At 38.1% G+C, this 25,075-nt stretch overlaps 1 protein-coding gene across 13 annotated transcripts in view; it reads left to right on the top strand.

Annotated features, from left to right (window-relative positions):
• HELZ (helicase with zinc finger) overlaps positions 1-25,075 on the top strand; it is a 108,164-nt gene that overhangs the window by 10,001 nt on the left and 73,088 nt on the right. For 12 of the 13 annotated variants that reach the window (XM_036450760.2, XM_036450756.2, XM_045586295.1 and 9 more), the window contains 9 exons: positions 4,055-4,282; positions 7,905-7,941; positions 11,281-11,405; positions 13,986-14,042; positions 17,552-17,603; positions 18,951-19,026; positions 21,009-21,207; positions 21,662-21,769; positions 22,839-23,136. In XM_036450760.2, the coding sequence (XP_036306653.1) occupies positions 4,073-4,282; positions 7,905-7,941; positions 11,281-11,405; positions 13,986-14,042; positions 17,552-17,603; positions 18,951-19,026; positions 21,009-21,207; positions 21,662-21,769; positions 22,839-23,136 (1,162 nt within the window). In that variant the 5' untranslated portion in view covers positions 4,055-4,072. Of the gene's footprint in view, positions 1-3,153; positions 3,251-4,054; positions 4,283-7,904; positions 7,942-11,280; positions 11,406-13,985; positions 14,043-17,551; positions 17,604-18,950; positions 19,027-21,008; positions 21,208-21,661; positions 21,770-22,838; positions 23,137-25,075 lie in introns of all 13 variants that reach the window. The other variant, XM_036450755.2, reaches the window with a different exon arrangement.

Here is a 25,075-nt window from a genome sequence, read left to right as displayed (position 1 = left end):
GAGGAAGCTCGGGGCCTAAAGGAGTTAGATGGTTGGGTGAGATCTCACACCAGTGAAAGAATAGCCTAGGGAAGCTTCCTGATTCCCAGTCCAGTTCTCTGCTGCTTCAGACTGAGAAGCGCTGCCGGTTCTCAGCTGCGGTGTTTCCCTCACACCTGGGTGTGCTCAGTAGAAAGTTGGAAGTGGGAGAGTTTATGTTGGGGAGTAAGGTCTTTATTTTTAATTATATTTTTTCTTATGGAAACTTAGACATATAGAAGTGGAAAGAAGATTGTAATCTATCCCACTAACCCATTGCCCAATTTCAATATTATCAATGTTTCATCTCTTTCTCCTCCCCCATCAATTATTATATATTGAAGCAAATGGGAGAAGGTGTTCTGGTGACTTTACCCTTTGTGTGTTTGCAGGGAAGGAGAATTGAACAGTTTGGTAGGGTATGTTTCAAGCTTTCTGGGGTGGGGTCCAGAGTGAACAGAAGTAGGATTTACTTCCAGAGTTCCTGTGTTACCTCAGACTTTGTTTTAGAGCAAATCATCTAAGTCCTGTGAGTCTTAGTTTGTCTGAGAGGTGGAGATACCATCTTCAGTGAATCACTTGAACTAACGTAGGTAAAAACACTCCATGAACTCTAACCTTTGAGGCTAAAGTATTATGGAGATTTTAGTGCTGCTCCTTTGGGCTTCTGTGTTGTTATTCAACACATTTTTATTATTCAACAAATACTTGTTATGCCAGGACTCTTGGGCTTCAACAATGAACAAAACAGACAAAATCCCAGCTCTCATGGAACTTACGTTCCAGATCCAGAGGATAATAGTTTTGTAGTGATTAATAGTTGTCATAGCTAATATTTTTATAGTGACTAGTGAAGGCCAGGCACTGTTCTGAGTGATTTCATTTTATAACCTATTAATTCTTGCAACAATCCTGTGAGGTTGGGAGATGAGACAGATTTGCAGGTTTGGAGATGAGACAGATTTGTATGCAGATTGCCTCAGGTAGCAATGCCAGGATTCAAATTCAGGCAGATCTGGCTTCAAGCCTGTACTCTTAACTCCTGTGTCATAGAACATCTTTAACTCAGCCATGGCATACTGGTGTGTGATACAAGTAAAAAGGCTAGGTACAGATCGATGTGATTCTTAAACAAATAAGCATTCTCTTTTTGTAAAAGACAAAACAAAATGAAAAAAAAAAATGGCAGTAGCTCTCTGTGGATAATAATCTTTTATAGAACAATCTATTTTTTTTCTTAACTTTTTATAGGCTTCACCAGTTTCTTTGTTTAGGGGTGTCGAACTCAATCAGAGAAGGGGCCAAAATCTAAAATCCAGCCTAAATCGCGGGCCGAATGGTTTACTGAACAGTCATAAACTGTCATTGTGATGGAAACGCAGCGGAGTGCAGTGATGACAGCGCTGTGCGGGCCACATTGCAAGGCCTGGCGGGACGGATTTGGCCCGCGGGACGGATTTGGCCCGCGGGCCTTGTGTTTGACACATGTGCTGATTAAAGGCTGTGTAGGATTTAGGTTCAGAGAGAGGAAGGAAAGGACATTGGGGCAAGGGAATGGCATTGTTAGAGATAGACTCAGCATCTGGCCTGTGCTTGGGGCCTGTTGGGGGGAGTGGTGGGAAAATTAAGTTGTAGCCAGATTGGGTAGCCTGGATATCAAGTCATGAGCTTGGGAAGCTATTTTATAGGCATTTTGGAACCATCTTTGTGGTTCCAAAGAAAGTGACATTTTTAAAGTAATGATTCTTAACTTTTTTCGTCCCCAAGGAAGCACGACACACTTTTACTAGCTGCGCTGTCCCTCCAAGGCCATGCTGCCTGGTGGGGAAAGGGACAGGTTCTGCTGTGCTTTCTCCACTATGCTGGTCATGTAGGTCATTTTCATAATGTATTAATCTGGCTTTTCTTTCTGCTGCCACAATGCTTTACAACCTTCTATTATTTTGTTTTCAGGAGAATAATGGAGTTTTCACAGGGAAAGTAATGTGTGAGGCAGATTATAGTCAAAACTAGTGGCCTGGTGCACGAAATTCGTGCACATTAAAAGGGGGACCCAGAGTCAAGTCCCCGCCTACCCACATGCGCCTCAAAATTATATGAGACCCAGACCTGGCTGCCCCCCTCACCCCGCATTGGGCTAGATCCAGACCTGGCTGGTGTCTGTTGCTTAGCTTTCAATTGGGTTGTTTTTGTTTTGTTGGGTTCTGAGATTTTGTTATATATTCAGATACAAACCTTTTTTCAGGTATGCAATTTGCAAGTAGTTTCCTCTGTCTTGAGCTTGTCCTTTCATTCTTATAACAGTATCTTTCAAAGAGTTAAAATCTTTAAGTTTGATAAAGTCAAATTTATCAATTTTTGTTTTGGGATTGTACTAAGATGGATAGATTTTAAAACAGGTTTCTATTTTATAAAAATAATGAGAACTTAGTGATAGGAATGTTCTCAAAGTTGAGTTAAAAATTCTCATCTGAGGATCGATATCTCTCCCTCTCTCTCTCTCTCTCTCTCTCTCTCTCTCTCTCTCTCTCTATATATATATATATATATATATATACATACATATATATATATATATATATATATATAAATATAAAATTGATTTTAGAGAGAGAGGAATGGAGAAAGAGAGAAACATCCATGTGAGAGAGAAACATTGATTGGATTGATGGACTGTGTCTGGTATGCACCTTGACAGGGGATTGAACCTGAAACTTGCTGTGCAGGGGATGACAACCAACCTACTGAGCCACACTGGCCAGGATTGCTGTTGATTTATTGATGGCAGCCATTCTGACAGGTGTCAGGTAGTTTTAATTTGCAGTTTTCTGATGATTAGTGACATTGAGCAACTTTTCATATGTCTGTTGGTCCTCTTTGGAGAAATGTGTATTTAGGTCCTTCGCCCATTTTTAAATTGGATTGGTTTTTTTTTTTTTTTTTTTGTATTGAGTTTTATAAGTTCCTTATAAAATTTGGATATTAATTCCTTATCAGATGTGTCATTGGTGAATATATTCTCCCATATAGTGGGTTGCCTTTTCATTTTGTTGATGGTCTCCTTTGTTGTGCAACAACTTTTTAGTTTGGTGTAGTTCTACTTGTTTATTTTTTCTTTCATTTCTCTTGCCCAAGGCAATATATCAGAAGAAATACTGCTGCCAGAAATGCTGGAGATTTTACTGCCTGTGGTTTCTTCTAGGATTTTTATAGTTTTGAATCTAACATTTAAGTCATTAATCCATTTTTAGTTTTATTCTTGTGTATGGTGTAAGAAGGTGGTCTAGTTTCATTTTTTCTGTCCAATTTTCCCAACATCATATTTTGAATAGACTGTCTTTACCCCATTGTATGTCCTTGCCTCCATTGTCAAATAGTAATTGGCCATAAAAGGCGTAGGTTTTTTTCTGGGCTCCCTATTATGTTCCATTGATCTATACGTCTGTTTTGAATCTGAGTTTCTTAAAAGTAGTGATGACATGCTCTGTCTTTGAATTCAGTGCTGCTAAACACAGGGCCTAGCCTCAGGAAATGATTGCTGAATTGAATTAATCGGCAGTTCAGACTTGCATTTTAGCCAGTTTTTTAATATTGGTGGGAAAAATTCTGCATGGTGTAGATTTTGATTCTCTGTAAACACAGCCACAGAATTACAAAAGTGAAATTGGAAGGTTTGGATATGAAACATTCCTGCACCTTTTGATTAAAAAGGAACCGTTTATGGTTTGTTGCACTTTGCAATATTCAAAGTCATGTTTCATTTATAAATTTGTCTCATTTATAAATTGAATGTATTGTTGGTATGACCCTGATTTGTGGTTGATATTTTGTTTGGCTCTTATTAAAGATTTTATAAAATATAAAAGAGAAGTGTAGATTTTGTAGCATCAATAGCTGCTCAGCTGTGACCTTGATCAAAAGGCTGGTGGAGAGTAACTATTCAGATAGATAATTAAACCAGCTGAGCCAGGAATGGTATTAGAATTTATAATTAATAAGTTTTTAAAACCTTCTCTTGTTTTTTTCCCGTCTTTAGGATTTTTGTCCCTGAGTCATGGAAGACAGAAGAGCTGAGAAGTCATGTGAACAAGCGTGTGAATCCCTTAAGAGGCAGGACTATGAAATGGCCCTCAAACACTGCACAGAGGCCCTTCTTTCTCTTGGCCAGTATTCCATGGCTGACTTCACAGGGCCATGTTCACTAGAAATAGAAAGCATCAAAATTGAGAGTCTTCTTTACAGAATTGCCTCATTTTTGCAACTGGTAAGTAAACAGTGTTGATAAGTCAGTGCCAAGCCTTGTAAAAAGGCCCTTTTCGTTGAGTGGCCACTAATGCTGGTCACTCCCACTACAAGTCACTTAAATGTGGGCTGAGGAGGTGAGTGAAGTGGCTAGTGATTGCTGGAAATCTTTGATGGCAAGCAACTGTATTTCTAAGTCTTGAAACTTGTACTTAGCACTTGTATTTAACAAATATTGAGGGCATACTATGTGCTAGACTCTGTTCTAGGTGGTTGGTATACATGGGTAAAAAATATAGAGAAAGATCCCTCCTTCATGGTACTTTTTCTAGTAGGGGTGAAGACAATAAATGCTAGAGACATTATAACTAAGTAAACATTTTAGATTGTTAGAAAGTAACAGTCTGCATGAAAAATAGTAGAACAGGGCAAGGAATATTGGGGCCACTAGGCTTAGGGATAGGGTTGCAGTTTTTCTATTTATTATTATTATTTTGTAATCCTCACCTGAGGACATGCTCTCACTGATTTTAGAGAGGGAGAGAAGGAGAGAGAGAGAAACATCGATGTGAAAGAGAAACACCAATCAATTGCCTCCCTCACACACCCCGACTGGGGATTGAACCTGCAACCTATGTACAATTCCTGGGTACCTGTGACCTTTCAGTGTATGGAAAGACTCTCCAACCAATTGAGTCACACTGGTCAGGGCTAAGGTTGAAGTTTTAAATTGGGTGGTCAGGTAGTCATTATAAATAAGGTGATATGAAGGAGGTAAGGGAGTGAGCCATGTTGGAATCTGGAGGAAGATCATTATAGGCAGAGGGACAGTCAGTGTAGAGACCCTGACTGCCATCTTTGAAGAACAGCTAGGAGGCCATTGTGCTGGAGTGAAGTACATTGGGAGTTGTTAAGAGGGCTAGATCCTCTGGGACACTCTAGGACTAGTTTGTATTATATTTGAGATGGAAAGCTATTGTAGGATTTTCATCAGAGGGGTGGCATGATCTGATTTAACAGGAATTATCTGGCTTTTGTGTTGAGAGTCTTTATATATAAAAGCCTAAGTGACTGTTATGACCTAACAACCAGAATGACCAGTTGACCAGTTGCTATGACATGCACTGACCACCAGGTAGCAAACGCTAAATGCAGAAATGTCAGTGCGCTCCCACAGCCAACCTCCCATGGCCCCTTCTCCCTGCCAACCGCGCCCCCATAGGCCTCGTTTGGGGGGCCAGATGGACAATCCCCTGGGGTCCTTCCTTCTGGCTGGCTGGCGTCCTGATAGGCCTCGATCACTGGTCAGGCCGAGGGACCCTGCCCATGCACATATTTGTGCACTGGGCCTCTAGTCCTATATAATAATACACTAATAATGCAAATCGACCAAACGGCGGAATGACCTGTTGCTACGATGTGCACTGACCACCAGGGGGTAGATGCTAAATGCAGAAGCTGCCCCCTGGTGGTCAGTGTGCTTCCACAGGAGGAGTGCTGCTCAGCCAGAAGCTGGGCTCATGGCTGGTGAGCACAGTGTTGGTGGCAGGAGCCTCTCCTGCCTCTGCTGCAGGTGGGCGGTAAGGAGTGAGGGGTCCTGGACTGCGAGAGCCCTGGACTGGGAGAGCGACATCTGACTACTGGCTTAGGGATCGGGCCTAAGTCGGCAGGCGGACATTCTCTGAGGGATCCCAGGCTGCAAGAGGGTGCAGGCTGGGCTGAGGGACCCCCCTCCAGTGCATAAATGTCGTGCCCCGGGCCTTTAGTAGACTATAAAGGGGGAAGAATAGATGCAGGGATACTAGTTTGGAGGGTATTGGAATAATCCAGGCCAGAGATTACAGTGACCCAGACCAAATGGTAGCAGTGAAAACAGTGAGAAGTGATTTGGTTCTGGTTATAATTTGAAGCTAGAACCAATAAAAATTTCTTAATATACTGAATGTCAGGCATACAGAACAGTCACAGATTACTTACCTTGACATTTTTTGCCCTGAGCAATTGGAAGAATGGATTTTCCTTCCACTGAGATGAAAAGGCTATAGGTGGGGAACAGGTTCTGTGAGGGAAGAATTCATTGTGAACATACTGAGTTTGAGATGTTTAGATATCCAGCTAGAGATGTTTTTTTTTTTTTTTTTTAAATTTAATTTCTTTATTGATTAAGGAATCACATAATTGTCCTCATCCCCCTATTCCCATCCCAAACCCCTCCCCACGTATACCTCCCACGCCCCTGTTGTCCGTGACCACTGGTTAGGCTTATATGCATGCAGCTGGAGATGTTGAGCAATTAGCCAGATATGCAGGTATGGAGTTTGGAAGAGGAGTCTGGGCTAAAGATAGTAATTGAAGAGTCTTCGCCTATGCGTGATATATGAAGTCTTGAGCCTGGGTCACATCACCAAGGGAATGAGTGTTGATAAAGAGGAGAGTACCAAGGACTTAGCCTTGTGGCTCCACAGCGTTGAGAGGTTGAGAGGAAGAGGAACATGCAAAGCAGCTTGAAGGGCAACGTTGAGGTAAAGGAAAACTAAGAAGTATGGTGTCCTGGCAGCTAAGTAAAGAAAGTGTACCCAGACAAGGGGATTTCGGCAGTGCCCATTGCTGTTCCATAGAGCAGTGGATGAAGGTCTGATTAAAGAGTATTTATGAGAGAGTCAGAGAGTAGGAGTTTAAATACATAATTGTAGACAATTTTTAAGACATTTTGCCTCAGAGAGGCATACACACACACACACACACACACACAAAATAAATAAATAAATAAATAAATAAATAAATAAATAAATAAATAAATGGAATGGTAGCTGGTGGGAGAAGTGAAGTCAAGAAAATGATTCTTTTTTTAAGATGTAAGAAATAATAGTATGTTTGTTTATAGGACTGAATCAGTAGAAAGCAAAAAAAAAAAAAAAAAAAATTAATGATGTAGGAGAAATAGAGGAGGCTTGCTGGAATGATATATTTCACTGGGCCAGAGAGCACATCTCCATGGGTGGTAGGATGGCCTTTAGAAAGGAGCATAGGGAGTTTGTCTGGTAACAGGTAGAAAATGGAGTGTGGTAGGACCTGGGTAGATGTGAGAGTCTATGGAAATTTTCTTCTTGTTCCTATGGTTTTCTCTGTAAAGGCACTAGCTGAGAATGAGAAAGGGGGCTCAGGAAGTTCTGATGATTTGAAGTTAGAGAAAGTGAGAAGTAGGAGTGTGAATAAATGGACTAGGACAGTGGTCAGCAAACTCATTAGTCAATAGAGCCAAATATCAACTGTACAACGATTGAAATTTATTTTGAGAGACAAATTTATTAAACTTAAACTTCTTCTAATGCCACTTCTTCAAAATAGACTCACCCAGGCCATGGCATTTTGTGGAAGAGCCACACTCAAGGGGCCAAAGAGCCTCATGTGGCTCGTGAGCCGCAGTTTGCCGACCACGGGACTAGGGAAGTATATTGTGGTAATTATTTGTAGAGTATTGTGTAATCTTCAGAGAGCACATGAGTTAGCTTTGCTCTATGAATATTAAATTTGCAACATTAATGCTTAAACTTTGCAACTTAAGATTTTTTTGGATAAAATCTCTATTGTAAGCAGCCCTTGAACTACTTAATGATATTTATCTCATATCTTTTATTTTGCAGAAAAAGTATGGACAAGCTGATGAAGATTGTAGGCATGGTATGTGTAAAAATGGGACTCTTCTTTGATTTAGATTTTGAATAATTTGAGCAATGTTTAAGGTTTACTTTTTTCCCTATGCTAATTTCAAAAGTGATTATAAAATTTAAAAAATCCACCTTACTGTGGTGACTAGTGACTGACATGGATGATGACTTTTCTGCTGTGATGTGTGTGCAGGCCAACATTGTTCCTAGTCACTCATGAGCATTGACATTCTGGTCTCTCCCTCAGGAACACTGATAGTGTCCTTTAAAGTTTGTGTGAGTATTTTCAGTCAATAGGAGCCAAGTTTTAAGAACTGTAACGCACATTGATTAAAATGTTAAGCTTGGATAAATTGAAAGACTGGGCCTATCCCTTCTAAAAGGCTTTCCCCTTCATTAGAAGATATCCCTTAGAGAGAAGAGACTGACTAGAATTCTAGCTTTTTGATGCTTTTTCCGTTGTATGGACAGCTATATTTTTTTGCCCTGATTATAAAAAGTAGTACATAACATGATCCTTCTGAGGCAGTAGTACCATTTCCCCATCTAATGAGTGGAAAACTGAAGCAGAGAGAAGTTAAGTAAATGGCTTTGTCACACAGTTATAAGTGTCAGAATCAGGGCTGACCACAAAATGTGCAAGCCAGAGTCCATGCATGTCATCGCTGCTTCATCCTGTTTTTTCAGTGTTATAGTGCCCTTGCCAGGTTTTAATTTTTAAATCTAAGAGACTGTTCTCAATATATAGGGCAGGGTCCCTAGGCCTGGCTGGTGATCAAGGCCACCTGTGGGGTGACCGGTGGGTGGGGCGATCAGGGGGGGCCCTGGTGGCACCTGCCTTGGCTGGTGGCTTTCACCGCCCGCTGGCCGGCTCTGTTCCCTGATCACCGCTACTGGTCGCCTCCCTCTCGGTGGGGAAGACACTCAACTCAGGAGCTGCCTCTTTGCCCCAACCCCAGTGGGGGCAGCTCCTGAGTTGAGCATCTGTCCCTTGGTGGTCAGTGTGCATCATAGTGATTGGCCATTCTGCCATTTGGTTGATTTGCATATTAGAGTTTTATTATACAGGCAGTCCTTGGGTTACATCGGATTCAACGTATATTGTTTTGTGGTTACGTCACCATCTTCTATTTATTCATTTAAAAAGTTCCATTATTTCGCCATATGTACATATGTGCTTTATGTTATTTATTTACCACAAGTAAAGGTCAGGAATTATCTTTAAAATTTTTTTTACTGTTTCATTTTATTACTGCTGTGTATGTGCTCCATGTGAGTGATGTAGGTGCTTATGTAGGTGGGTTCCAACTTATGGTGAAAATTGTGTTACATTGTGCCATAGGAACAGATCTCCAATATAACCCAGGACCTACTTTATAGGATTTGTATAGTAATGAGGAAGTTGAGGGACATAAGTGAATTATTTCTAAAATTTAAACTGGAATGTTGAAAATAAACCAGGAGAAATGACCTGTTTCTGAAGTATGAAAATATTGAGAAGGAAGGAGTCCAAGCTCTTTACAATAAACTGTAGTTGAAGGAAAGAACTCTTCCAAAAGTCCTATATAATAAAAGCCTAATATGCTAAGTGTCCAGTCGGCCATTCAACTAATCAAAGTGTAATATGTTAATAATATGCTAAGTCTACTCAACTGTTTGCTATGATGTGCACTGACCACCAGGGAGCAGAAGCTCTGACCTGTAGATTAACTTGCTGCTGGGGTCCAGTGATTGGGACTGAGCAAAATGGTCTGGACACACCTTTGAACCCGCCTGTGTCTCTCCTCGGCCCTGATCATGCACTGGTGGGGTTCCTAGGCCTGGCCTGCACCCTCTTGCAATCCATCCAGACTAAGGGAACCCCCACCCCCGAAGTGCATGAATTCATGCAGTGGGCCTCTAGTATGCAATAAGAGCTTAACTTTAATGCTCATTGCAAACCCAAAAAGATCATAACGATTTGTATGACGGATTAAGGACCTAATATTGAAAGGAGCAAGGTAGCAGGGATTAAAACTCAACAATGTATTACAGTATTTAAAGCTGAAATATTCAGCTGGTTATAGGTATAGATAGCATTGAATAGTGTTAAGGCTTTTCATTTTCCAAAAGCATTTTATAAAGGAAATATTTTATCTATGAAAGTCCTTGGAAGGAAGAACACAATATACCACAACAGCTGCAGCCCACATGTCCAAAGTGTTTATTTATTATAATTGGAAGAAAAGTGAGGGCAAGGGAAAAGGGTCGAGGCAGAGAAGAAGAATATTGGGGGAAAACCCAGATATGGCCAAAGGGATACTGGTCAGAGATTTGCCCACAGTGTTCTTACTCTGGGTGATGTTGTACTTTTTGATACTTATAAGAAATGAACATTTTACTCTAGTTAATACTTAGATTTACTGGTAGGCCTTCCAATGTTTGGAATCTGCTTATATATACTACTCCCGCCCCCAAATATATATATATATTTTTAAAATGTATTTTTATTGATTTTTTACAGAGAGGAAGAGAGAGGGATAGAGAGTTAGAAACATCAATGAGAGAGAATCATCGATCAGCCGCCTCCTGCACCACCCCCACTAGGGATGTGCCGGAAACCAAGGTACATGCCCTTGATCGGAATCGAACCCGGGACCCTTCAGTCTGCAGGCCGAAGCTCTATCCACTGAGCCAAACCGGCCTCGGCTCCCCAAATATATTTTAAAAAAATGAGATTTATTGCCAAATATTAAATGGTTGATATTTAGGACAGGAATTTATAAATTTATATCCTCTTAAAAATAATGTTTTTATTTTTGAAATGTTGGTTCAGAGAATGTAATTATATCCAAGCAGTGAATGATTTCACTTTATTAATGACTGAAGATTTAGTTTTTATTGTCATTAAAATTTTCCTTTTGAAACATTTGGGAAAAATACTTTGGGCTAAAGGGGCAAGGGAGGAAGGGGAAGAGAGAGAGAGAGAGAGAGAGAGAGAGAGAGAGAGAGAGAGAGAGAGAGAAACATATTGATGAGAAAGCGCAACTTTGATAGATTGGCTGCCTCCTGTACACCTACTACTAGGGTTCAAACCCATAACCCCTGCATGTGCCCTGACCAGGAATCAAACCAGCAACTTTTTGGTATACCATATGATGCCCAATCAACTGAGCCACACTGGCCAGAGTTTTATTTTCTTGTCTTTATGCATGTCTTAGACAGAACTGAAGCATCACCCTTTCCTCTAGTACTTAAAGTTTTTCTTTTAGTGTATAACAAGTCATGCCTATGATAGTGTGCCAGTAGTGAAATCAAGGAAAAATGTGGATTAAGCGTCATGTGATTAACAGTGGCTGTTCTTTTCTGACAGTGCTGGGAGAAGGACTGGCCAGGGGAGATGGCGCCTTTCAGGCTGTGCTCTGCTGCATGCAGCTGAAAGGAAAGCTTCAACTTGTCTCCAACATTCTTGCCACGTCACTGACAGGAGAGTCCCTGGTACTGTGATGAGCTCTAATTTCTTTCCAGTGCTTTAAAAAAAATTTATTGGTGTGGCTGGTTAACAAAATTATATAGTTTTCAAGTGTATAATTCTGTGATTATCATCTATATATTGCCTTGTGTGTTTACCACCCAAAGTCATATCTCCTTCGGTCGCCATGTATTTGACCCCCTTTACCCTTTACTGCATTACCCCCTTCACGCCCTTTCCCCCTGGTAACCGTCATGCTGTTTGTGTCTGTGAGTTTTTGTTTGTTTGGTTGTCCTATTTGTTCATTTGTTGCTTTCAGTTTTATATTCCACGTGTGAGTGAAATCATACGATAATGAATTCTAATTTTGAATGTCTGAAAAGAGATTTATATATATATGACTCTTTAGGAATATTGTGGGGAAAAACAGTTAGTGTGCATTTTCTTCTACCAGAAATGAAGTTCATGGGTACCTTGAGATACTCATTTCTTTTCAACAAACTGATGTCTAACCATTGGATTCTTGTAGTTTGTGATATATAAAAGAATTGCAGTTGCTTTTTGAAACTTTGAAAATATAGTCTAGCTAAATCAGAACTTGAAAATATTTTGGTTTTGTTATGTTTTAAAATTCTCCTGTGGATATATGATTTTATAGGGTCCTTAAATTTGGCCGCTTATTTCATAAAATGTTTACATTTATCTAAACTATATAATAATTACTTTTATTTTTGAAGATGATATGGGTGTAAGTTGATATTCATGACCACTCTGATGGAGCTATTTAATTCTATTCAGACTTTGGGATTAACTTTTTTTATGTAGCATTTAATTTTCTAGAGTTTGTTTTTGGTTGACTTAATTAAAAACTATTTTTTGGAACTTCACAGTTGGCAATCTGTAAGATTGGAAAACAGGATGATAGTATAACTCTTTTTCTCACCAGTTGCTTACTGTTATAAAATTCTCTGATATTTTTCAGGAATCATAATGAAAAACAGTGAAAGCAAGGAAGTATATGTATACTGTGCTATATAGCATGAATTCCCTATTTTATTTTATTCTCTTATTCTTTTGAATTGATAGAAATTATGAAAATCTGGCATAAAGTTGTTTTTTTAATGGAAATAAATATATTTGGTGACAAAAAAGAATTTAAGAGAGTACTTAGTATACTGCTGAGTGTAATGTAATGACTCATCTCAGAGAGTAGTTTATTTCTAAGGAATTATTGTGTAGTGTATTGTTTAATTGATTTACCATTGCTTTTTTATTTCACCAAATTCACATTAAAGGTTAAATGTATTAATATAGCAAAATGTTATAGCTGTGTAGTTCAAAGTAGGTGATAATATACCTCTATTATTAAGAATATTTTATCTTTAAGGGACTTTTTTATATAAGTTTATCATATTGCATAGTTTTACCTATTGGGTTTTTAAACTAGGAAGAAGTAAGTTGCCTTTAAATCTCAAGTGAAATGTGAATTTCAGAAGAGAGAATATTTTGCATATTTTCCTTTATCAGGTTTGTTAATGAGCCACTTTTAAAGTGCTATCATTATTTTATGTGAATCTGATTGAATTCACCGTTTTGCAAATATAAGATCACTAGTGACCTGGTGTACGAAATTCGTGCACGGGGAGGGGTTCCCTCAGCCCACCCTGCACCCTCTCCAACCAGGGACCCCTTGGGGGACATCCCTCTCGCAATCTGAGACCGTTGGCTCCTAACCGTCACCTGCCTGCCTGCCTGCCTGATCGCCACTGGCTGCCTCTGTCTGCTGCCGGATCGTCCCTAACTGCCCTCCCCTGCCAGCCTGATCTCACCCAGTCCTGTCTCTCTTTGTTTTTCTCAGCAGTCCTCCAGGCCTCCCTGCCTCCCTTCCTCCCTCTTCCTCTGCCCCTCTCCCCACTCCCCTCTGGGAGGGGGTGGGCCAGTGGGGGCCACTCCACTCTCTGCCTGCCTTACCTTCCATCTAAGTGTCTTCAGGCCCAGTATGTTTTGTTTCAGCATTCTGAGAGAGGCTCCGAGAGCGAGCTGGGCGGGAGGGAAAGAAAGGGAGCAAAGGCTGTGAGCTGGTGGACACTGTGTGTCTGTGCGTGTGTGCAGTTATGAGTGAGTGCGTGCCAGCCCCGCCTCCCCTGTCCCTGTCGGCACAAGTCCCCGCCCACAGAGCCTGCTGTGCGCGCAGCCTGGCCATTAGGTTGAGCCTCCAGTCGTGGATGTGACAGACCCAGGGTTTTTATGTATTAGGATTAATTTTAGGGAAAAATATTTTTTAAAAGTTTAGGCTTATTTTTCTTTTTCATTTATCCTATCTTGCTCTTTGGTGATACCCATTGTGTATATTTTATTGAATTGATTTTAAGCTTTAAGGTGAATACAGTGCTTTAGGGTACACTATATATTTTATTCTGTTAAATTAACCTTTTAACTTTCCTTATAGATGGTTAACTTGATTATCATGATTAATGACCGGATGTAAGTGAGGAGTAGCATTGTTTTCTTTACAAATAAACCTTAGGAATAGTTAAGGAATTAAGTCCCCATAGTCAAGAACTAATATACTAATCGGTTTTTCCCTTTTTCATTTACCTTTTCAGAATGGGATGGTAACAAAAGACTTAACAAGACTAAAAACACTTCTCACAGAAACAGAGGTAAGATGTATTTCTTTGGAAAGTTTCACTCAGTTTGGCCAGTGTTTTGTATTAAATTTTGAAAATCGTTGGGCATCGGCTAAGATAGCAGGCTGTAAAGGTGGGGTGGTGGAACTTTCTGAGCCTCTGTAACCCAGCTTGCCAGTCATATGCAAATGTAGATATATGTAAAATTTTACTTTTAATATTTATAGTACTGAGACATGTAAGGTCACAAATATCACTTGACTCTTATTTTGTGACTGTACTTTTGGAAATGATTTAGTTTTGTTTATAATTTCTTTTTAAAAAAATATATTGATTTCAGAGAAGAAGGGAGAGGGAGAGAGAGATAGAAACATCAATGAAGAGAGAGAATCATTGATCAGCTGCCTCCTGCATGCCCCTCACTTGGGACCGAGCCCACAATCCAAGCATGTGCCCTTGACCAGAATTGAAACTGGGACCCTTTAGTCCATAGGCCTACTCTATCCCCTGAGCCAAACCCGCAGTTTTGTTTATAATTTCTTTTCTATGTAACCAAAGTAGTATTCTTTTGGTTAGTGAACTGAAATTATTTTTAAAAATCCATCTAGAAAAAAGTTAACAAACAATGCTTCCCTTATTTATTATTATGACATCTAAAAAGCAACATTTTTTATTTAAAGATTGGGCTGAGCTGGTATTTAACTTGTGAATGAGAGTAGATGAGGATAAAGACATGGAATTGAGGGCTTGCTAATGGGAACAAAAACAATACGTATTAGTTAGTAAAATTTAAAATATCAAATCAATAGATTTGATGGTGAATTTATCGGAATTCTAGCAATATGAAATTTGGTTGCTTTCCCTGAAAGTATCAATGAAGACTAAAGATCATAAGCTAATTCATTTTGCCCTTCTGTCTTGGGACCTGAGCACATAAAAAAAAACCCAACCAGCCGGGGCCGGTTTGGCTCAGTGGTAGAGCGTTGGTCTGCGGACTGAAAGGTCTTGGGTTCGATTCCGGTCAAGGGCATGTAAATTGGTTGCGGGCACATCCCCGGTAGGGGGTGTGCAAGAGGCAGCTGGTTGATGTTTCTCTCTCATCGATGTTTCTAGCTCTCTATCCCTCTCTCTTCCTCTCTGTGAAAAATCAATAAAATATATATTAAAAAAAAAAACAAAAAAACAAACCCCAACCAAACACAATACATTGGAACCTAAAAGTCATTGTGACCAAATACTCATCAAAGCCGAGTTTCCCTCTCTCTCTCCCTCTCTCCCTCTCTCTCTCTCTCTGTCTCTCTGTCTCTCTGTCTCTCTGTCTCTCTGTCTCTGTCTCTCTGTCTCACCAGCTCTGAGGTTGTGTGTTTGAGATCATCCCAGCCTGCAAGTTCTAGTGTCAGCTCAGGCTTCCACTGTCCTTTCTCATGCAGATGCTGACTCGGGAAATGCACTGTGTGTTTTTCTCTTCTAACAACAATCATAAATGTTTTAGCCTTCATTTTTATGACCAAACATTTTATGCCCATCTTTTTTGTATATTTGATAAATTTATTTTGATAAATATTTTAGAGGGGATCCTTTAAATTCATACTTGAAGTCAAGTTTTAGTTTTTTATTTATACACTAGAGGCCCGGTGCACGAAATTTGTACAAGAGTAGGCCTTCCTTTCCCCGGCTGCCGGCACCGGCTTCTCTCTGGCACCCAGGACCCAGGCTTTCCTCATAGCCTCGGCTGCATCTGAAAGGTTGTCTGGGAGGATGTCCAGAAAGACATCTGGTCTGATTAGCATATTATACTTTTATTCTTATAGATTCTGTGTAGATGGAATCATTTTTTAAGGCCAGGTGTGGGACTATGGCATTTAGAACTTGCTCATAAAATTTAAAGAGGTCTGTTAATGTATCTTATGAGAATAAAATCCTTATAATGTTAGCAGTTACAACTGATTTGTTAGCGTATGCATTCTTATATACAGTCCTCATTTTACAAAAAAAAAAAAAAAAAGGTTGTCTTTAAAAACTTATTAGTAAGCAGTGTTGAGAATAAGAAGGCATTTTCCAGTAGAGTTATTATAGTGATTCAGTTCCAGCCCAATCTAGAAAGTCCAATTTAATTAACAACATGTGAATTATAGTGATATTATTGTTTCAGTTATACCCAATTAGCATTTATGACATTCTTTCTATGGTACAAGACATTCCAAATTTCACCTTGGGATATCATTTCCTCCTCCTGATGCAGGTCAGCATTTACTGTGTACCTATGCTGTTCAAGGTTCTGTGGGTTTTGGAAAGCTGAGATATTAATGAAAAACAATCCGATGGGCAGGTATGAGGTGCACAAGATACTGTGCCCAGAGGGCAGCCTGTGGTTAGTAAGAGCTGTGTAACAGAAGTACAGGCCGGGAACGAAGAGGAGAGCATTCTGTGGGGAAACCAGGGAGGCAGGAATCTGGGAACCCAGGTCACAGGACGGAAGTAGCTAAGTGAAGACCTAGAGGTGACTTGGTGCAGGGTAAGGTTGGCAGTCATTTGGTTCAAGGATAGATGAGACAGGTAGTAATGAGTTCCTTACCTAGGACGTGGCAGTGGGAGTAGAGATTATAAGAGACATTCTACCCCTGGTTGGGCAGGATTCGGAGAATACTCAGAACAGGACAGAGGAGGAAGAGTTCAAGATGGTTTTCTTAATTTCAGTTTTGCCCTCTTTGGGGAAGATGAGTCTATGAACTTGAAGTAAGGAGCAGAGAAGGAGGATGAGATTTGCAGTAAAGTTGATGAACTTTGTTTTGGACAAATTGTGTTTGAAGTGCATCCAGCCATTCATCCACCATTTACTGAGTACCCAGTATGTGCCAGATTGCCTGTGAGGGGCGGGAACGTAAAGGGGCAGGCTTTTGACAACGATCTGTACGTGGATGGCAGTGATCAGCATGTAAAATGTTGAGGAAGAGTTAATGGAAAGTGCTATGGCTGGCACTGAGTTGGAATTGTGGGTGTGGAGCTTAAAGTAATCTTAGAGCCAAAGACACAGATTGAGGATTTATCTGCATCAAGGGCGTCAAGAAAACCAAGTCAGAGTGAGTGGGTCCCTCTGTGGACGCCATTGTGGAAAAGGGCTCATCCCCCAGTGAGGGGGACTTAGCAGCACGTGCTCCGAGGCCCCCAGTCGGTGCTCCGCTTGATACAGGAGAAAAGGCTAGCTGGTCATTCTCGGGTTGTTTGGAAGAGAAGAGCGAAAGGAGTACGTGGATGGAAGGCGCTAGTCTGTGGGTTCCAGATGGGGGACTTAGACCATTGTTCTTTGGCTACCAGGTAATTTTTATGTAGGAAATCTTATCAATTTCCTTAATGAGGGCCACACAATTACTGTTTTCTGTGTTTAAATACAGTTTAACATAAAACGTATCTGAGATGTTAATGTTAAATTTTTCTGAGTGTTCAGACTTAACCTTTAAAGAATATTGAAACTGTCCAAGTTTAATTCGACATCAACTGGATATTTCTTATTATAAAAGTACCTTTCATTTCAAAAATTGCAGACAGCAACTAGTCACGTCCTCTCTGAATATCACGTGGAAGATTTAGAAGAGGGTAAGTACCAAACTCTGTGTAACTTCTAGTAACTGTGATCTGGACATTGCTTTTTTTTATTGATTATTGGGAAGAAATTTACTGAGTTACAGTACATGGAAGTGGAGTTGTAGGAGAGAATATAAAAATAAAAAATTTAATTCTAAAAAAATGTGGATGAAAGCAATTCTTTTCATTGGCCCCTTTCCTTAGAATAATGAAGTAAAGAGAGGGTATAAGGTAGCTCTAGAAGTTATCTATTTCATTTTCTTGCCTCCACATAGTTTAAAACTCATTCTTAGCAGTCCTTAGGGGTGGGGGTGGGGGGTCTTTCATCCTCTCTCTTTCCCAGGCTAGTACAATTAATACTTTTTGGAAGTTCTAATCTGTAAACAGAGCTGTTTCTGCCACCAGTAAAATCTTCTCTTGCCAGAGGAAAGGGAAGAGAGAGCAGCTTTCACTGAGTGCTTGCTGGATACTGTGGATGGCTATAGTGGCTTTTGCCAAACGTATAATGACTTCTTAGAGCCCTTCCCCATCTTTTTGAGAGGGGATGAAACTGGTATTTATTAAGGTCCAGTAATTTCCTCAGTCACACAGCTAGTAAGGGATGAAACCTAGCTTTACATTCAACCTGGCTGAGTATCTATATTTTTTGGTGGGGCAGGGAGGCACAGTGACTCATGAGGGTTAGGTATAGGTAATGGCTCTGAGGTCCTTGGAAACTTGCCCTGCTCAGCCTCTGTTACTCTAGTCTTTTCTCTAAACAAATACAAGCTCATTGTATTCAGAAGTAAACGTGTTTTCTTTTTAAGCTCCTACCTTAGAATTCAACTTTTTGAACTTTATTTCAGTTGTGAAAAAGGATTACTTTATGCAGTGACATGTCAGACAGATCCTGAGGAACATGGGTAGTGATGGGAAACTTCTTCTCACTCAGTAATGCAGTACTGGAATTTGTTTTCTAAAATTTCCTCCCAGGATACATAATTTTCTCATTCCTGAAGTATTCCTAATAAAGACACATCTCATACTTGAAAAATGATAAACATGCCAACATTCCCCCTGTTAGTTGTTTGAAAGAGACTGCACTGGAAATATGCCCACCAGTTGGTAGGATAGTCAGGGTCATAGATTTGACTTACTAGCTGCTTGGTAATTGCTTTTTCAGTGATTTTTAAGTTTTTTATGGTTGATTTAACTCACTTGATTGGTCAATTACTTTTTTGGTAGAGGCAAGTATATTATGTTCTTTTTACATCATCTGGGATGATGTGTGTGGAGGGTTTATAGAATTTTTTACACATTAAGATATCAGAATTATTAGCAAGCCTCAAATGATAAGACTATATCCTGATTACTCTCTAGGATCTTGTAATGGTTGGCATTTCCGCCCACCACCTAGGGGAATCACAAGCAGCGAGGAATATACTTTGTGTAAAAGGTAACGTGAATTTTTTTTTTAAACCCATGACATGTTTTTATTCAAAGGATAGTTAATTTTCCTTCACTTTTTCAAAGAAAATATGTGAAGGAAGAAGTATAATGATTGAGTAAAATGGTTTATTTTCAATTTGAAACAAGCTATAATAGTCATTATTACTATTAAAAAAATAAAAATCAAAGCCATATTGATGAATCTTTTGTTAATTACAAAACAATGATATAAATGGAGATTGTTTAGAAGTCTCTTATAATGCCAGTTGGATTGATATGACTGAATTTAATTGTTGATCTCTTGCTTATGTGAAATTTATCTGTTATGGTCATTGAAATTACTTTATATAAACTGAAATAGAAGATAAAATAGATGAAGAATTGTTAAATTATTTTAATAACCTTTTAAAAATATACTATCTTCATGTAATCCTTATAAAGAATTTGAGTAATTTATATTTGAAGGGCTAACCTTTCAGAACTTAATAATTACGTATTGAGTGGAAAGAATTATTAGTCACATTTAGAAAGATTTTTTTTATAAGCACTAGTACCTAGTGGGGTTTTAGATATAAAATCTCACTACTCTAGATTGCTTTTGATAATGAAGAAAATTTGATATGTAATGTTAATGATTGAATAGTTAAGACATCAGATTTAATTTTATAGTAGAAATAAACTAAGTAGTGAATTTTGAAACTCCTGGTGGCATCCTGTTGTAGGAGAGGTAGAACACAATCCGTTATCAAAGGAAGTATAAGAAAGTTTATAGTCCAAATGAGAATATCCAATCTTCAGTTTCTAGGGAAATAATTTCAAACACAGCAGTAGAAAGTTAAGGAAATATTTGGCTCACTAAGACATACATAAGAGAAACAAATGCATGATTTTCAAGATGTTTTATGATGCATAAGAGAACTTCATATAATAAGTAGTACAATTTAAGTTCAAGTGCTTTGTGTATCATCAAGAAAAGCTTTATATATACTCATCTTTTCAAATAAGGTGAGCCATTTGATAATTTAAATTGTGCTGTGGTTCATTTTGTATTTCTTACTATCCATATTTTACCAGTTGAAAAACTATGATGTAATCTCACTCTTGTCCTCATTTTGCTAGTTATAGTTTAAATTTTTAAATCATAGATAAGGTGCTTTATTTTATTATGCTTCAATCATTTAAAAATTGGCTGGATCCATAATTCTGCAGGGTATTTAAAACTTAAAAAAATGATCAAAATCTTGCATTTTTATCAGTTTTTTACTGAATTGTCAGTTTAATATTTTGAGTTATAAACACTGAGAGACTATTAATTCTGTAACCTTTAAAATGAACATTTATGAATTTAGCTATTAAAGAATTTAATCTCTTGAATTGAGATTCTAATATAAAACTTTTATTCTTTAAAACTTCAAGCAAATTAATATAGTCCAATATTTTAAATGAAATATTGGTAATAGTAATATAGAAAAGAGTAAAAGTAAAGAGTAGAAGCCTTAAAAAGGCTAATTTACTGATATAGTAAAGTTTTTTCAGAATGAAATTCTTTGTGGAACCTTTTCTTTAGGTTGTATCATTTTGGGGAGTAGGGCGTACCTGTGTTTGACGAACTAATCCACTTGATGTCAGTGTTGCTGTAAAAAATGCTGCTCTAAGAGAACCTAATAGAGTTGTTACATCATGAAGGAAGCTACCTTTTCAGCGATGGTTTTTGTGGGTGGGGTGGTTATGATTATGCTCTGCTTTAGCATCCCCTTACTCTCAAGGAGAAGGTCAGTTAACATGGGGAGTTGCTGTTTTGACGAACTGTTGTAAATGTTCTCTAAACCTCTCCTTCCTCCTCTGTGCAAGACACTGTGATAAATATGGCCTTTCAAGAGACTAAGTTTTATTTTTGTTATTGAGGAGTTGGAGGGTAAATGCTGAAAATTTATCTTTTAAATGGTCCAGCAAAGTATATGATAAAACAGTTTTTCCTATTCTACTTAGATTTTTAGAGCAAGGAATCTGTAGGTATGGTGCCCAGTGTACTTCAGCACATTCCCAGGAAGAACTAGCAGAATGGCAGAAAAGATACGCTTCACGATTGATAAAATTGAAACAGCAAAATGAGAATAAACAGTTCTCAGGCAGTTACATGGAAACCTTGATAGAAAAGTGGATGAATTCATTATCTCCTGAGAAAGTGGTGAGGAAAATAAACTGCATTTGTTTGTTTGTTTGTTTTAAATAATGATTTTGTTTGAGTCTTGGACTTTATTTTGTGCTATATTTTGGTTTATTTCGTTATCCTCTATATGAAGAACTTGATTCTTAAAAAAGTGTTTTTAGTAGCAAAAGTAGAGCTATTTGCTAAAAAATAAAGAGTAAAACTAAGCCGTTTGGAGATTTGCAGGTATTAAATTAATTTATTTTCAGTGAGTTTTTACTGCATTCTGTTTGTTTGTTTTCTACGTCTTTTATTTTTGCTTTATTGTATTTTGTAAGAACAAAAAAACCTGAAAATTAATGTATAAGACACTTTGCTTTGTAAACAGTTCCATCACATCTTACTATTGACATTTAAGGTATTGAGTATGCCAGAAGTTTTGTGTGAGCTTTTAGGAATGGAAATGTTAACGTTATCTGCTCTCTGTTTTCAGCTTAGTGAATGTGTAGAAGGAGTAAAGGTGGAGCATAACCCTGACCTGACGGTTACCGTCAACACCAAAAAGTCTCACCAGACATGGACTTTCGCTCTCACCTGTAAGGTATGAATTTTGTGCTACTCCAATAATGTAACTTTTTTCCATTTTTCTCAAAACTTTTTTGACCTTTAAATCTCTGTGTTAAAAGAACGTTGAAAATGTTTTAATCTAAGTACATTTTAACATAGGTTCTATGTTCGTCTAACGTGTATTTCTGTATTTTGATTATTAAAGATACAGTTTTTGTTTTAGCTTTTGAGGTAAAAATCCTTCTAGATATTTTGATGCTTGCTCATTTATTTATTGATTTGGTAAAGAGGTCTTCGATTTGTTGTCTTTCAAACTTCGATTTGTTGTCTTTCGAACATGGGATGGGGTTCATGGCTTATAATTCACTATTTAAAAATCAAATTGTTTAATCTGGCAGCTCTAAGATCTTAAAATAATGGCAACTTAATTTTACATTTGATTTGTTGAAATCACAAATTCTATAACGGGGTTTTAAAATGAGAGATTTCACAGTACATTCCATCTTGAAGTAAAATATTCAAACTTTAAGAATGAATAAAAATAAACATTTCTGCAAATATATGCAGTGGAAAAGTTTGTATACTTTTTGGTGGCATTTCTTCCACAGTACCAGCTGCAACTTGGGGTGAAAAATCCGGGAGCATTTAGCTTTAGCCTTGAACCCAATCCAGTACTTTCAGGGTTAACTGCCCGCCTGTGAAGACTTCCTTCTTGAGGATAGGTAACACTGGTTTAGGGTGAGGGCATGGAAAGTTGGAGGTTGATGGTCAGACACAGTGATAGCCTTTGCCACAGTGAAAGGTGAATATACACAGAAAAGAGAAGGGGAGCTTGTGATGTAGCATAAATATATCATTTAAAAAATTACAGCTTTACTGAAGTATAATTGACATCATAAATATATTATTTTTTTAACATTTTTAAAAATTCTGATTTTTTTTTTCTTAAAATGGCTTATGAGCACAATTTGTATTTTTAACATAATATCTTAGAAGTATGGGAAAGTAAAATTCCCTTATGGAAATATTTTTGTTGAAGAGCCCAATTACAATTGGATTTTTCACCCCCTTGTACTCAATGAATTATTTTAACTTCCTTGTAGCCTGCAAGAATGCTGTATCGTGTAGCATTGCTTTATGATGCTCATCGTCCTCATTTTAGTATCATTGCAATATCTGCCGGAGATAGTACTACCCAGGTATCACAAGAAGTCCCAGAAAACTGTCAAGAATGGATAGGAGGAAACATGGCCCAAAATGGATTAGATCATTACGTGTATAAAGTTGGGATAGCATTTAACACAGAAATATTTGGAACTTTTCGCCAAACCATAGTTTTCGACTTTGGATTGGAACCAGTACTCATGCAAAGAGTAATGATTGATGCAGCTTCTACAGAAGGTAATATTTAGACTTTTTTCCTCTGATATGATGTATTAAACGAGACTCATAACTACATTGAAATATATGTATTGGCCCCTCTATGTTTGATGGATAGGGAGGGAATAATTAGGAAAAAAAAAATCTCTAAAGAATGGACTCATTAACTATGTAATAGGATTAGAATGGTTCACTTTATGCCCTTTCTCTTTATCTAGTCATCAGGCAAAGCTTATATCAGGTCTGTCTTGGTCTCCCAACTTAATTTTTAAAGTATCGATAGGATGATTTTAGCACAATAAAAACTTTTAATATTGCTTTGGGTAGAGTAGTATAATTTTAATGGTAATCGTGAGTACACTTACAGTGTCTATTTCCATGTTTTACTGACTGTCCAATTAACTTTGATGATGTTAGTGTATTATCTCTGAATGAAAAGTCCTAAATATAAGCTTTCATAAATTGATGTTGTACATTCACTAGTGTAAAGGAAACCCAATTGTCTTTGCACCCTTGGGAAGACATCCCTGGGTTCAACATGTAAGCACTTGTAGAAGACGATGAATCTCCTTGTACATAACCACATTGCTGCATATACCTAAATATTATGCCAAAATCCACAAGTAAAGGTCACATTATCCTACATTTCTTTGGCGCTTTATTTTATTTACCTAACACTAAGTATTTAACAAGCACTCATGTAGCAGAGCTGTATGAAACTTGCTTTGGTATTGACTGTAACTCACCATATTGGGGAGGATGTTTTTTCCTTTGTACCCCTGTCCCTTTTATAAGAACTAAAACTTGTTTTTTTCATGAGCAAATGCTAGGATTTAACTTTTTGGACATAGTGAACAGGTGGAATTGGTTCTGTCTCCTTTACTTTAGCTGCTGGTAAGGTTAAAGCAACATTTGTGTCCAAATTGAACAGTTAGGCATTACTCTCTTGTATATATGCTAATTATTCCCCAGACTCATTCCACATTGATTTCCCACTTACTTTGATTTCTTTTACTTGTTTTTATTCTGCTGTATTTTGTTTTTGTCATCTTAGTAATCTTTGAAATCAAAATGTTATTTTCCGTAGCCAAATAGCTATGATCATTGACAAAATGAAAATATTTGGTTTTTATTTACTAATATAAATTCTTTCTCTGTCAAGGGCCAGATAGACAATATGTAGATGAATGGGCATGACTGTATTACAATAATACTATTCAATAACACAGCAGGCTGGATTTGTCTTGCAATCTGTGGTTTGCCTATTTCTGTACTAGTAAGTTGCTTTTAGAAACTAGAACTTGAGATAACTAGGGAGCATCCTTTTTCAATCATAAGGAGATTTAAATCAAGAGAGAGCAACATGTATCCCTTCCTCAAATAGAACTCTGAAAAGATGTCTTGGCTTACATGTGGTTTGTATTTTAAAAGTTTGCTTTTAGATTGGTGGATTGTAATTCATGACTCATTTCTCATAGAAATAGTTTGTGTTGTCAAGAATCTGTACTAGCTAAAAAAAAGCTTGTTTAATGATATAAAGCGTTAAATGTCTGAAGAGGATTTCAGCACCCTCATGGACTTGAGAGATTGAGGTTACTTTGGCTACTTTTCCTGAGATATGTTCTACTTTTCTAGTTGGAGAAAAAGAGCAGTGGACAGACTTCAGAGTCAAATAAAACTGGATTTGAATCCTGATTTTCTACTTGTTACCTGTGTGACCCTGGACAGAGTACTTAACAATACTATAGCCCCCTTTTAAAAAATAATACTATTAAGTGATCTCTTTGCAGTTTGATATCTTTGCCTATTTTTTTAAAATGAGTACTTAATAAAATATGTTTTTATTGATTTCAGAGAGAGGAAGGGAGATGTAGGAGGAATAGAAACATCATTGATAAGCATCATTGATCAGCTGTTTCCAGCACTTCCCCTGCTGGGGATTGAGCCCACAATCTGGGCA

This window comes from Pipistrellus kuhlii, unplaced genomic scaffold (genome assembly GCF_014108245.1).
Source record: "Pipistrellus kuhlii isolate mPipKuh1 unplaced genomic scaffold, mPipKuh1.p scaffold_m20_p_22, whole genome shotgun sequence".
In the NCBI taxonomy this organism is placed as follows: Eukaryota; Metazoa; Chordata; class Mammalia; order Chiroptera; family Vespertilionidae; genus Pipistrellus; species Pipistrellus kuhlii.
Note: the sequence above shows the minus strand (reverse complement) of the source record. Positions and strands in the feature narration are given on the sequence as shown.